The sequence below is a fragment of the Apteryx mantelli genome, chromosome 1 (assembly GCF_036417845.1).
Source record: "Apteryx mantelli isolate bAptMan1 chromosome 1, bAptMan1.hap1, whole genome shotgun sequence".
NCBI classification, from domain to species: Eukaryota; Metazoa; Chordata; class Aves; order Apterygiformes; family Apterygidae; genus Apteryx; species Apteryx mantelli.
In genome coordinates this window covers 29530084-29545623 of record NC_089978.1, presented here as the reverse complement: position 1 = coordinate 29545623, position 15540 = coordinate 29530084, and the positions used below count along the sequence as shown (strand labels likewise).

General features: G+C 37.9%; 1 protein-coding gene across 1 annotated transcript in view; it reads left to right on the top strand.

Annotated features, from left to right (window-relative positions):
• Nucleotides 1-15540, top strand: part of TRPC4 (transient receptor potential cation channel subfamily C member 4) — a 151552-nt gene that overhangs the window by 98156 nt on the left and 37856 nt on the right. The window contains exon 4 of the mRNA XM_013948339.2: nt 13609-13945. Coding sequence (XP_013803793.1) covers nt 13609-13945 — 337 coding nt within the window. The remainder of the gene's footprint in view (nt 1-13608; nt 13946-15540) is intronic.

Below are 15540 nucleotides of genomic sequence, written 5' to 3'. Positions count from 1 at the left end.
AGAGAAAAGTCAAGGATGAAACTTCTTCTGCTTCAAGGTTATGTACAGTGCTAGTCCAATAAGAATTTGCAGTATGTTCAATCTGAGGGAGAAATCCTCAATTTTACTGGAAGATTGCCAAGATAAAATAGAAAGCTTTACAGGAGATAACTGCTGTTAGAACTATGACAGCTTGCAACACTCCACTTATGTTGGGCCTTTTCTTCATCATTATTTCCAAAGCTGGGAACATGCAGTGAGCTTATTCAAAACCAAAGCAAAAATCTTAAAATAAAAGGAAAAAGCTCTTAAATATATTGAAAATTCTTTTCTTTCATTGCATGTGGCCCTATTCTCAATAAAAATGTCAGTCAAATGACATCAAAGGTAAGTAGCATAATCACACTTGAAAGGAGAGAGGTCATCACCATTTCTGTTAGTCAATTAAGTTTAGGTTGTCCTAACCTGGCTGTGAAAGTGGCTCTTTGTTCTGTACTGAGCCTTGGCAAAAGTGGTCTAGGAGTAGGAGTACTTTTTGTTTTCAGTGACAGATCTTTCCAGGTATAATCATTCCAAATTATTGTGTGCAAATAATGGTTAAATAAGACCTTGTTGATACTTAAGATTATATTTAATTGAAGTAGATCTGTTTTTAAAATTAAATGTTCTATTGCAACTTTTGCAGTTAGAATATACATACTCAACCATAAAAACACTGCTCTGACACTGACTATCTAGTCAGTGTGGAAAAAGGGATGTCATTTACCTCACCTTTATCATGACTTTCAACACCATTTCACACAATATTATTGTAGCCAAGTAAGGATGTTACAGTTTGGATGAAAGTACAAGATGGGTAAAAAGCTGGTTGGATGACCTGGCTCAGAGGATTATAGTTAATGTGTCATACTCTACCTGAAGGCTGGTAAAAATTAAAGTGCTGCAGGGGTCTACACTGGGAACTGTCCTATTTAATATCTTGATCAGTGACCTGGAGGAGATGAAGGAGTGCACTCTCATTGAGTTTGCCTATGACGCAAAATTAGAGGGACCAGGTGATGTGCTCAAGGGCAGGGCTGCCATTCAGAGAGACTGAGACAAGCTGGAGGAATGCACCAACAGGAATCTTATGAAATTCAACAAGAGCAAATACAAAGTCCTGCACCTGGAAAGGAAGAGCACCCTGCAATGACACAGGCTGGGGACTGCCTAGCCGGGGAGCAGCTCTAAGGAAAATGAGCTGGAAGTGCTGGCACCTCCAGTGGCACATGACCAGGTGGGAAAGAACAGTAACCTGGACTGTATTAACAGAAGCACAGCCAGTAGATTTAGGTAAGTAATCACCCCCCTCTGGTCAGCACTTGTTAGACCACATCTAGATACTGTGTCCAGTTTTGGGCCCCCCAGTACAGGAGAGATATTGACAAACTGGAGGGAGCTGAGGAGAGGGACACCAAGCTGGTTGAGGGCTGGAGCGCTTCTCCTTTGAGGAGAGGCAGAGTGAGCTGGGCTTGTTCGGCCTGGAGAAGAGACAGCTTTGGGGGGACCTAACAGCAGCCCCCCAGCACCTAGAGGAAATCATCGAAGAGATGGAATCAGGCTCGTCACAAGGATGCATGGTGGGAGTATGAGACACACCCATCATGAGCTGCAAGAACAAATTTCAGGCTGGATATAAAGAAAACCTTTTTCCCCATGAGGACAGTCAGGCAGGGGAACAGGTTGCCCAGAGAGCTTGTGCCATCTCCATCCTTGGAGGTTTTCAAGACCCAACTGGATAAAGCCCTGAGCAAGCTGATCTGATCTCATAGGTGACCCTGCTTTGAGCAGGAGGTTGTACAAGAGACCTGTGAGGTCACTTCTAACCTGAATTATCCTATGATCCTGTAACAGGAACTGACGTTTCATATGCATTGTACCCAGTGTCCTTGGAAGTATCTGTGAATTTGTCACTAAGTGGTACAGAGGATCTCAGATATTTGCCTCTCTTTTTGTCTTATTAAGAAATCTGGCCATGTTAGTCTTTCCCATACTTTTGCCAGTATATGTCTGGGTATTCCAGCTGAAAGCATAAAGAGGGGAACATTTTTGTATCTTCTTAATTCTTATCACCTCTTAAGGATGAGAAAGAATATTGCTGTTGCTATCAATTTTGCACTAGCACTCCAGGAATATTTAATTTAACATCTAGTTCAATGTGTTTGAACTATACCAAGCAATGTGAATTTTCAAAGGATTAAGCAGTGCAAAGGGTGAATCAGTATAAAATTATTTATTACATCAGAAGATAGAATATGAAAGATTTCTTTTTTTTTTCCCAGGGGTGAAACACAAATATTTAGTAACAGAAGTAATATTAGTGACAATAACTGATAATTAATACAATGGACCATTTAGAAAATGTAAATTATTCTTAATCTTCCAACATGTTACTAATTATCATGCTATCACCTCAAAACAGTTAGGCAAAAATGATTATCCTATAAGTTTCAAGTGGAAAATTAAGGCAAAGAAATTACCCCCTTTCTGCTTTTCTTCCTTCACAAATGCAACTAGTACAATTTGACTATAGTCCTAACACAGTAATTCTGACAAAATAAATAGAAATATTACTCTCCCAGCTTTGGGTCCCTTGGCTTGTATCCTCGCCAACTTTCCCTGGAAAAACTGGGTTTTGTAACAAGTCCAGCAAATTCAGTACTTCAGAAAAAGAAAAATGTTTCCCTCAAACAGCAATGAGATATATCTGTCATCAGGTCTTCTTTTCAAAACAAGATGTGAGTTTTTGCCGTCATAAGCAGTCATAGTTTGAGAATTAAGGGTTCTGTGTCAGTTCAATGCATGATGGGATTTTACAAAAACCCTGATGTTAGATTATCATTGAAATACTAAAATGAAGCACTAAAGGAGCTTGCAGTTAAAAGTTACAGTTATGCTGTCTCTGTTTCCCTGTGCATTTACGATATAATTTAGTTAACATTATAGTTTAGTTACCCAAGTACAGATTGTTTTGTCTGCCATCCTTTCTGCCTTTCACTGAAGTATTTGGATGCTGAGTAAATCAGTTTTGTGGTGACAATGGAGACTGGAATCAAAAGTGCTGCAGCCTCTTTCAGGATTGAACTTGACTGGTGCGAGGTAGGCAGCAATAAGGAATAAGAGGAGCAGAGGTCTCACCATCATTATTTCACCAAGGTGGTATTTAGGGAGTAAATTTAAGAGGAGTGTTTGGTAAAGAAGAGATCTTGTTTCCCTGATTACAGCATTTGATGGAATTAGCATTAGGCCTTTACAGCTGCGGGCTGAATGCTGTGGAGAAAGATAGACACTGAGTAGTGGTCTAACTCAGGAGGCATCAGGAAGCCTGCCTGAGGGTCAAGGCAGGAGTCCTCCTGCTGGCTTATTTCGTTACAGCCTTCATGTTCTGCTCAAGTGCAGGGGATGGGAAGGGTACATGTACAATTGAGATTTAAATTGCACTTCATATTGCAACTTCAGTGCTTTTGCTGGTTTGCTTGGGATATTTTACCAGTCTACTGCTATTTACTTATATTTTACTATATAATAAGTTCCTTCATCATTTATTATAATAACTGCCTTTGTTTAGAATATATTTCAGTTTAGGGAACCATGATTTCATGCATATGATCAGGATACATCTGCTCTAAAACAAAAGGCAAGTGCAAAGGAAATGAAAGCGAATATTCCTTCGGAGTACCAGTGACCTATATTTCACAAGGGTTAAATATAAGCTGTTTCTTAGAAGCATACCCTTTCTGACTTGCTGGAGCAGAAGCTGGGGCATTCATGCAGGCAGTGACAACAGCCTGTGGTGTACATTTCTCTGCTGGTGAACAATCTGTTGTGATTTCTCAAGGAAGAATGTGTCCTCAAATCCTCAGGAACCAAAACGCAGCATTTGCTTATGCCATTCCATATACACAATATGCCTCTTCCACCTCTATCGCTTTTTGCAAATGGTCAGTTTCTTCCATATTTTTAAATAAAACACATTTCTTTGCCTGGACCTATAATCCATTGTGTTCTTTGTCATCTCCATAAGGAACGTCTGTGGAAGCTCAGCAAACAAAAGTATCTGTGCCTTCTGAGTTGTGAGGTTTTAGAAAATTTTAGAATTTTAGAAAAGCCAGTCTAACACAGAAACATATCACATAAGTGAGTAAAACCTTGTACAAGGAACTGGTCTTTGAGACTTTGTACTGCTAAATAAAAGCAGACCAAGGCCTGTACACTGGCCCTGAAACCAAGTGACACTAAGGGATTCAAATCGAAACTGGCTAGGGTGAGCTGCAGATTTGTTTTGCACAGAGCCAGCTGGAGAAGTCAAAACTGGAGACAGAATAGCAAATAGGTAGTGTGGATGACTGGGGCCCAGTGCTTAAACTCAGCCACTATTTCATTTCTCAGTGTAGACGTAGCCTGAGCATCCCTAAAAATGATACATATGCAAAAGCACAAGTAAAGCAGACTTTTTATTGATTCCTTCATTTTTTCTGATCTTACACCATGAAAGAAACCAGCAGTGTTCAGATGTCTCTCAGTACTGAGAACACTGAAAGTAGCTCCAGCATTTCATTGTTGGTACCAGTTCCTTCTGTTAACCACAAACAGCAGAGCTTCACAAGGGAAAAGACCTACCCAAGGACTATTGCTTTTTCTCCAAGCTGGCAGATGCCTTGTACACAGAATTTTATTAGCAGCTGTAGTAGATACCTTCCCATTATGAGAAAGCACAAAAGGGAGGACAGTAATTCTTAGGTTTATTCACAGGAGAAGGATATTTTCTTGAACCATAACCTGTCCCAAGTGTAAAGAAGCTTTTGGATGCAGGGCTTTTGACTGAGCAATTATACTTCCTTCAGTCCTTTCCAAGATTCATATTCTATGTTTAAACCACAGAAGCTGCACATGTGGCAGCTGTCAGCTGGCCATCCAACAACAGTTCCTCTGAACTTACATAAGGCAAAAGTGGGAAGAAAGTTGAATTGCACAGATAATGAACCAATTGAAAACCATCCTCTCAGAAGGCCAGAAGGAAGGTTTCATGAAGGTGACACTTGTAATACTGACAGATATAATTTATACATCTGCTGTAGACTCACTATGAAACACACATTTTTCCTGCAAATAGTCTCAGAATAATGCTCCCTGCATGTCATTGCCATAGACCTATCATTTCAGCGTAGTCTTTATGCACTAACTAGGTGATTAATTTGATTTCTCAACATTTAACATTCTCAGATAAACACATGGCCAAGTTAAACAAGAGGAACAAGTAAAAGATGAAAAGTATCTGAAGAGAAAGAAAAGCAGATTGAGTGACTGTATACAGTCTGTTCATGTGTATTAATGAAACTACAAAGCCAGACCTCCCTACAACATGTTAATAGAGGATTTTCAAGAGAAAGTATGCAGTTTATTGCTTTATTTAATTAAAATACCTTTGTAATCAGTCTGTGTTTTTATTTTTCCCTGATGCTTAAATTCTGTATTCAGTCAGCCTTCAAATAAGTATTATGCTTTCCAAGAGCTGGATTCACAGTGTTTTCAGGGAACTTTGACATCTTCAGTTCCACACAAGCTTGACATCATAAACAGTCAGTTTTAAAGAAAGTGGGAAACCTTGGAGTTCAATATGACTCATTTGCTGGATCTCTTATCACTTGGCTAGCACAGCATTAGCTTGGAGTCAATAATAGGAGCTGTGCTCATATCCATTTTTCACATCAGGATGCAGGCTAATACCTCATGTGCTGAGCTAGCAGAGTGAAACCTAAATTTGCATCACGATAATGGAGGGTGATTACTATTGTTTTTACAGGAAAAAAAGAACAGTTGATTTAAAAATCAAATAACTTGACAAAATATCACTGCTCCAAGAAGTGTGTCTCCACACAGACAGGTAAATAGCCTAACAATGGAGTAAAGGAGATAGGAAAAAACACAGAATAAAAAAATATTGTAGTTGTGTTTCCTCCAATTATCTCTACCCTGTTCAGATCTGAAAGGATGTCCAAAAATGGAAAATGAAGCTAAGGAAGTCTCCCTATCTGCTTTTGGCCCCTGCAACAAACTACATAAATGAAGAGTGATACCTATAGAAATTTTCAGATAAACAGTTATTACCCAGAAGAGGAACCTAGCTTTTTCAGTCCCTTTCCTACCCTTCCCTCACTCAAAGCTATTCCCAGCTGTTTTTTCTCTCATGAAACTCACACTGCTTTCTGTGCTTCAGTTGCTTTCAAGATACTTGCAACCCCCCTCATGAACTTTGAGAAGCTGGTTGACTGATTTGTAGTTTTTCCTTTTGGCAGTATGGCAGCTATGAAAAATTGGCAAAATGGTACAACAAGCTGTATATGAGGGTACCCCTTGATTCCATCACAGAATGGGATTGTAATTAACTCAGATCCTAACTCCTTCTGGCTGACTGGTTAATGCTTAGAAGCCTTTCTAATATAGGACATAAAACCAGCTTGGATGTAGGGAACATGTTACCAGTAATTGCTGATTGGTTCAGAGTTTGTTTCTTTTAACAGTCCCCGGCTGACAGGAGACTATTCTTTGTGCAAGTGGCTATTTATTCCAAAAGCAGTTTGAGGGGATAGCATGATTTACATGAACTATATGCTATGAACAGTGTATATTATTTCTACCTGTTTTAATAATATAAAGTCACACAGAATATGTACTATTTTCAGTCTATAAAAAGGATCATGCGTTTTTGAGATTATAAACGTTCTATTTTCTTGTTGAAAATAAGAAATAATGTCTGTTCTCTTATTGGTTAATTTATTTTGTAGAAACTATTAGTGCAGACAGCAGATTTTTGTTGTCAGAGGTATCTGAAGACCTCTTCACGAATAATAGGATTGAAGTGATAGAGAACTAAACAAATATTTTGACTGTTACATTTTTTTCCTTCCACATGATGCACAGATTATTACAGTACAAATGTTTGGAATAGCTGAAGTAGTTTTATTTATTTGGCAATAATACATCTCAATGATATGAAGGATACAGGCTCTGCCTCTGTTCAAAAGGAATAACGAGTTGTGAAAAAGATCTAGGTAACAACTAGTATTCCCAGGAAAGTGATTCAGCCCTAAATAAATAAATTCAAACCCATAAATTCAATTACCCTGGCACTTACTAAGAATTTTGTTTCCACAAAAGATGCTGCATAGCTTAATGCAATAGTATATATAGGATCATATAAAAATATTTGGTTGTAAGACACATCTCAAGATCATCTGGTCCTACTTCCTGCTCAAAACAGGGGTAACATCAAAGTTAAATCAGGTTGCTCAGGAACTTGTCCAGTCAAGTTTTGAATATTTCCAAAGCTGGAGATTCTGCATCTCTCCAGACAGCCTGTGCCAGTGCTTAACCACTCACATCAGGAAGAATATTTTCCATATATCAAACCAGAACTTCCCTTGCTGCAGCTTACGACCATCCTCTTCTTTTCGTTGTACACTCCTGAGAAAAGCACTCTTCTGCCTATAACCTCCTTTTTGTTCGTGGAAGACAGCATTTAGCTCCCCCTCACCCCACCATTATTCTTCTGTTTTCCTGGCTGAGCACAGTCAACACCTTTTTGTCTCCTTGCATATCATGTGATCCAGTCCCATAACCCCTTGGAGGTGCCCTGTTGGATTTGCTCCAGTTTGCCAATGTCTCTCTTGTAGTTGGGGGACCCAAAACTGGACACAATACTCCAGCTGTAGTTTAATAAGTGGCAGACAGAGGGAAATAATCACTTTCCTTGACCTACTGGCTGCACTTTTACTAACACAGCCCAGTGTGCACTGCATGAGTCCACTCATGTTGACTTGTTGCTCACCAGTGCCATGAGGTCTTCTCTGCAAAGCCGCTCCCCAAACAGTCAATCCCTGCCTGTACCATCATGAAGAGTTATTCTGTCCCATGTGTAGGACTTTACATATAAATCTCAGTCTCATTTCCTAATTTGCTATGTAGAGAAATACACCAGCTAGATGTGACAAAACAGCCATCCAATGTAACTGACAGAAAAAAAATCATATTATATTATCTCTGCAGATACTTCTTTAATTGTTTTTCCCTACAAAAATATTTTGAATTGTGGTAAGTCTAAGAATTGAAACTAGATGTACTTTACCAACACTGAAGTTTCACACACTCATCCCCAAAACCACCAACTGATTCACTGTACCACAGGAAAGTCTATCAAAGCTATTCATGCATAACTGGTTCCTAAGAGCTACATTCTGTTTTCAGTGTCCATTGCCTTTTCTAAGCAATTAATCAGAGTCACTGCAATTATAGATGTCTTGACTTATTTAATAGATATTTAATAATTTTCTGTGTGTTGATTCATTTTACTGAGCAGTAGCAATGAATCAGATGAAGAGCCTATGCTTATGTTGATATGGCAAAAAGGAAATTCAAAATGTTCAAATTAAAAACTTCAATCTCTTTGTATAATAATGTTCATTAATCCTTTCAAGGAAGCATTTTAGAGTCTTCACTTTTAAATTTTCCCTTCCTTTGTTTTCTTCCTCCTCATACTCTAAGTTAAGCAATAGGATAATTATAATAAAAAAACCCTAGCATTGTATTCTAATCTTGGTGACAACAGTGTGAACTCTAGATTTTATGATGAAGGCATCTATGTTGTGAATTTGTTTTGCTATAAGGAGCTGATCTGAACCTGATTGTCCTAACAATATATGAGTTGGTTTGCCCTAATGCTCTGATCTCCAGTGAGCTAGCTAGTTTCCTTGCTGATGAAGCCGCAGGCAGAACAGAAGGAAGATGACCTGGTGGTCTGCTTCCTACTAAAATCATGATCATGATGCTAGTCTGCTCCAGATGGCACTAGACTTGAGCAGGATGGGCATGAGAAGATTCACAGTAATTGGTACAGGAATTGGGGCTTCTGGCCTGAGGCAGAAAACAGACAATATAAATATACCCAAAAGAGCCCAGAACATGGTCACTAGCTTTTAGAAAGGAAAATGTAATGCTGATCCAGTCAACCAAGTTAAAGCACTTAAACTGCAATTAAATGTTGTTTGCCTTAATGAGCTAGTCCTCCTAGAGTTAGTGCCTAAGTCCACAAATATAATCTTTGGGGGAAGATATAGAGAAATAGTGTACTAAAGATGTAGTGATGTCTCTAGAGTGTGAAACAGTCTACCAAAATCAGGAGTTTATTTAATGAGACTGGACTTGAAACTATCATTTGTGCCAAGCAAATATACTTTTCACTACTAGTAGACAGAGAATTTTGACATCTAAGTTTGAAGTTAAAATAACTAGAAAATATGTGGGAAAACATGTAAAATATGAAAAACAAAAATGTTCTAGAGAGAGAAAAAGTCAGTGGGTTTGATTCATGCTGAACTGGAGTACAACCATTGAAAAATGTGTATGACAAAGTAGCAGACCTCAGTGCTAACATTTCCTACTGGTTTGGCTGGAATGGCAGTGCAAAACAGCACAGTGGAGAATCTGGTCTGTGGTTTTATAAAAAATATCACTAAGAAACTTTATGATAATCATTAACTTTTGCCTCCTCTCCCCCAAAAGATCCTCTTTAACATTCACCTATCAGAGAATATCAAGGATAGATCTTTGTGTTGTACTGTACGGTTGTACCCACTATATATAAATAAGTCAAAAAGGAAATCATTTTCCTTTGAGACCTTTCCATTTATAGATGAGACATCACATTCTTTTTTACATGTTATATACACTAAACCACCTACTGAGCTCAGAATGAGAGTTTGATTTGGATCTTGGATTTTGTTAGACTGCTTCATAAGAGTAAAAATGAATGCTCTATTATGTATGCTTTTTTGATATCTTTGTGTAGCTCGTAATACAATGAAATAAGTACTTTCAGGTGTTAGCATGCTACAAAGAAGGAAATTATTATGACTGATGCAAAATATATTATTTATGAAAAGACAATCTATACTTAATAGTATTGCTCACATTTTTTCTTCATGATTTCTATTGACTATAGGACATGCTACAGTATTATAGAAAATTATAGATCAGATTTAATCAGCAGTAAAAATGAAATTCGGGATATGGGTATGCTTGATTATCACTCAAATCAGACTCTGCTATTACTTACATCAAGTTGTTGATACAGTAAACAATTTCTGATTTTCACCAGTCTCAGGGAAGAACCAATCCCAGGATCACAACCAAGAGAATGAGTATAAAAACATTTTCAGAAGTGCAGGGTCTATGAAGGATCTAAAGATGTGCAACCAGGAATAATCATTACAGAAAAATCCCTCACATAATTACAAACTGCTAGAAACTAGTGGAAGCCATTGTAATGTGAAAATAAAAACATGCTGATTGCTAATTATATAGAGACAATGTCAAAGTCAAATAACATACAACATAATTCTAACAGTACAAAAGATACTTCAAATACCTCAGAATGTAAAATCTCCAGTTAAGGAAGAAAAAATATACCGCAGTGAAAATATTTTGGCATAGGCAAAGCAGAACTGGCAAAATAATGTCACAGCGTATTTCTATTTCTGCTAGTTATAAAATATTTCTGTAAAATAATTTTAAAAATATTTTTTAGGCTCTAGTTCACCAGAGGACTTATATGTGTGTTTAGCTTTAGCATGTGATCATCCTAGATGGGGTTCCATAGAGATGGCTCATGGTGTATATATATGGCTAATAGAACTCAGGACCATAAAGAAAAGGCTACAATGAGAGACAGATTTTTTGTTGCTTCAGGAAATTGTTCGCTAGCCTTGCCAATAGTGTTGTTAGATAAAAAATACAGCTTGAAACTGGATATCTGGATCTCAGAAATGCAGTATATCATCTGCAGACACTGTTTTATGGTTTCTTTTATAGACCCTTGCCTGCTCTACTAGAACAGCTTCCATAATGAGAGTTAGGGTAAGAAATATCTCACCCCATCTCTAGCAAATTAAAATAGTCTAAGTTAGTTTTCCTCTATAGTCAGAGGATCCAACTAGTGATAAATCTGTCCTGCCACACTGTAACAGCCACAATTTGAGGAAAAGTATGAGAACTAATTTCTTTAAAAATTCTAATATGAAAAACTTACTCTTTGGTAATTATGCTTTCAGTTTTCTGAACTTACAGAAAAACTTCCTGTATTCAGAAAGTCATCCTTGTCCTTTACGTATGTCATGTCATAGCAATACAGTCAGATCAGGACAGGGTCAAATTTGGGTATTAGGAGACAGAAAACAATATTTCAAGCCTGCTCAGAAATTCTTAGTTTACATCTCCTTTATGTATTGACATTCAACTTTTTACCTTTTATCTGTTTAAAGATTAGAACTAAGTGACTGCTCCCCACCCAATATGGAGCTCCCCTCCAGACAGAGCTGTCAGCAAGCATTTTCTCCAAACTGCACGAGAGGGTAGAATAAAGAGCATCAACAATAAAAATGTTCTTTGTAATCTCAGCAACCCATGTTACCTCTCCATCACTTCTGGTCTACCCAGTTCCAGAGCAACCCAGTACTGGGTGGATGCTAGAAATCCTCCTTTTACGTAATTTCCTCCACATTACGGCAAGGAGAATTCATTCCTTTTCAGCCATGTTTGGTGAAGAATAGGCTGCTTACTTCTACCACTAGCCTTTTAGCTATCCTCTAGAAGAATTGATCCTTCATGTGAGTCCCCAAAACTATGACAGCAGCCCCAAGGCTGCTGTTGAGGAAGTGGACAGAGGCAAGACTTAGGAACTCTGTTTTTAGAAGCTGAGAGGATATGTATTAGAAAGGTGTTATGAAGAAGTGGAAACAAACATGGATCTGTTGGATGCTGGGAAGAAAGAGTAAAATATGTCATCTGGGGACTAGTCCATGAGTTAAATTTGTTCACTAGTCAACCTAGACACTAGTCTGTGTCTACCCAAGCCAACTGAGGTGAAAAATTTTGTAAGGAAGACCCCCATTAAAAAGTTGGCAACAGATAAGGTAGAAACCATCTGCTCTAATTAAGTGCAGTAGTATTCTAGACATTTGTATCTTGAAATAAACATCCTGAAACCTTATGAATGCATTTTTCCTAATGGAAGAGAACATTATGTTACTCTTCTTTAAGGTTATTTTCAAGATTCTTACAGTATGAGTAGATTTTTTTTCTTTCACAACAGTTGGGGTCAGCTTTAGTGCTGGTGTCTGGTAAGCAAATGTGTCTCTACTAAGGACACTGGCATTTCATTAAGATACAACAGGTTTGATTTTGGCTTAGGTTAAGATTTTCTGACAAGATCCAGACATGTATAAAAAGATGCATGCTGACTTTCATTTAGTTCCAGACTAAATAACATTTTATCCTGGTAGGAGTCCCAGTCATTTCGGGAACTGTTTCAGAAGTTACCTATCACTCATCCCAAATAAGAACTTGGTCCCTATGATTATAAATGTTATCAAAAGCATCAAATTCAAAACTAAGTGTGTGTGATTAGAACTCAAATCAAATTTTCAGCGCAAATGAACTATTTTGTAAGTCAAACAAGTTCCTGCATGGCTGTATTAAGTCTTCAACTATTGATTTAATCCAATGTATGCATGTGTGTAATGTGAGAGGAAAAATGTTTCTTTTCCCTCTGTTCTCTAAAAAAACCCACAACAACACAAGAAGTCTGTCGGTCTTTCATGTGTATGTTGCTTCTTTTTTATCTCTCTTATCTCAACTCTAGCACACTGCTACTCTGTGTCCCCTTTGTAAAAGAAAGCATTAGGAAAAACAGGAACTAGTGATCAAAGAAAAAATATGACAAAAAAGTTTGGAATATACCTAAAGCTCTTTGAAAAGCTAGATGAAAAATATGAAATATTTATTGACTTTTCGTTTTTTTGAAATCATTTTTAAGGATCACATATTTAAAATGGGAACTAGATCATGGAGAACAGACAGACCATGAAAGATTGTACAGGATAAAAATATAACCTGACAAAGATTAGTGAAGCAAAACAGCACTGGGAATGTTAGTGCTTAGTTCATATTGTGCAAGCATTATGTAATATTCTGTTAGAGTTTTGTTTTGTATTCAAGTATGTAAACCTGTTTTTTAGAGAATTAACAGGGAACATACTGAGGATAGTTCATTTTTTGGCCATGAAACTGAGTTTCACTGTTTGAAGATCTCAGTTATGCTTTTGTAACAAACATCATGCTTTTCATTTTTATAATGACTTTCACCTGATGTTCTGCATATTCTATACAAGTGTTGCTGGGTGAATAATGGAAGCATTCTTTGCAGACATGTATTCAAATTTGAAAAAAGGTTTTGAGGCATTTGTGTTTTACAGTCCCTTGGCTCCTTGCGTACTTTAATGATGGGGAAGCCAAGCTTTATTGTGAAAAGTGAATTTCAGGGGATTCATACTATGCTTTTCACACTGAAGGAAGGACGGTCTGACCCAGTCCCGCCTTGCTGGTATTACCAGTATGAGGGGATTTGCACAGGCTGTGGATTTTTTTATATCTACCCAAAAGCTACTTATTGTAAGGGCCTGCGACCAATGTAGCATGGAAATAACATAATAGCAGTAGTATAGAAATAACTGTCTTCCTTTCTTCTTCTCTCCATAGTTTGTTGCCCAGCCCAACTGCCAGCAACTGCTCGCATCCCGCTGGTATGATGAGTTCCCTGGATGGAGGAGGCGACACTGGGCTGTGAAGATGTTGACATGTGTTGTGATAGGACTCCTTTTCCCAGTCTTTTCCATATGCTACCTGATAGCTCCCAAAAGCCCATTAGGGCTGTTCATCAGAAAGCCATTTATCAAATTTATCTGCCATACTGCGTCCTACTTGACTTTTCTGTTCCTGCTGTTGCTTGCCTCTCAGCATATTGACAGGTCTGACTTGAACATGCAGGGACCACCACCAACCATCGTCGAGTGGATGATATTACCGTGGGTCCTGGGTAAATGTATTACTAAAGAAAATACAATGAAAAGTGTTTTGACCCCTGCAGTTCAGCCAAGCATTCCTGAGGCAGGAAGATACATTAGAGCATTGTACCATATAGTATTGTCCTACACTCCAATACCTAGGGAGAGTAGTAGACTACTCAGGTAGAATTTAAAAATCCAAAGTCTACCCATCCAATAGTATTGCTGATACATTACACTGAGGGAAACAAAAAGACATCAGGGGTTCCTGCCTGGTGATTAAGCTGTGCCCTGAAACATAAACATTGATAATCTTTTTAATACCTGTTCTCTCCAGTACAGAAATTGTTCAAATTCTTTTAAGTGTCCTTTTTATTTATTTATTTTTTTTTTGCAGGCCTATTTTTAAAAAAGGGCTTCTTCTGTGTATTTGGCAATTATTTTCATGTAATAGAATGAGGGACAGTGCCATTTGCAGGGTGTTATCACTAACCTCAGTTATTTATGAAGGTAAAGCATGTTTCTAATATCACAGACGCTTATTGCAAATAGTGTTGGTCCAGTGCATATTTTCATTAAAATATGCATGCAGAACCTTTTTCTGTGCAAAATCATTGATGGAAATTGATCAAGCAACTTCGGACAATATTTTCTCATCAGAAGGAATGAGAGAATCCCCTAGAATTTTTCAAATGGGGAAAAAGATTACCCCTCCGTCCTGATATTTTAAAATAAACATTTCAGTTTGGGTTTATTGAAATCCTATTTTGCTTGGGTCATGTAAACCTTGAATGTCTGACTGTATGTTTGCTCTGTTCTACTGGAATGCACTATTCTAGGTCTCCTCTATCCTTGCCTGTCTTCCCTGCTAGATGGTATCCCTCTTGGCATGTTTCCCTGTTGCTCATTTCATTCAACGTAAGTTGATTCCTAACCAAGCTAGGCCAAATATACCTGGTCTGGACCAAGATGAAATTGTACAAAGAAGGACATGATAGATTTAATCACAGGAATTTAAATTTGATATCTTTATTCAAATTTTCATCACATAGACAAGTTCATGTACACACTTTTTCGAAATATTCTAACGGGCTTTTAACACTCTTAGCTTCCCATTAAGATGCTTCCTCTCTACACTTTTGTGACTTTTCCTAGACACCTGGCTTTTTTTAGAACAACCAAGCTGACAAGGCTCTTGGCATCATCGATGATATAATTTATAGTGTTGAATTTATAATACACTAATTGGCAGTGCCTGATATTCCAGAGGAGCATGAGTCAGTGACTTTTCCACTATATGTTCCTCAGTAGAGCACTTTCCCACTGAGGGGAAGCAGGAGGTAGGACTACATCTGTCTATTGCTTAAGCAAACAAGTCTGCATGACCTATGTCTGTACTCCTACTTGTTGGGAAGCTCTCAGAAGGACTTGGCTTCCATAAATGAACTGCCTTCTGAGATTTTCCCTATGATAGCACATCATAACACAGTCCCCACCACTAGCATTCACTGTAAGGTGTGTTGTCCTTTGCTAGGTAAATATTGCTACTAACATTAGAAAAACAATATCTAGTGTTATTATTGAAAAGGAATTAATCTGGCTGTCTGGTCAGAGCACCGTTTCATAC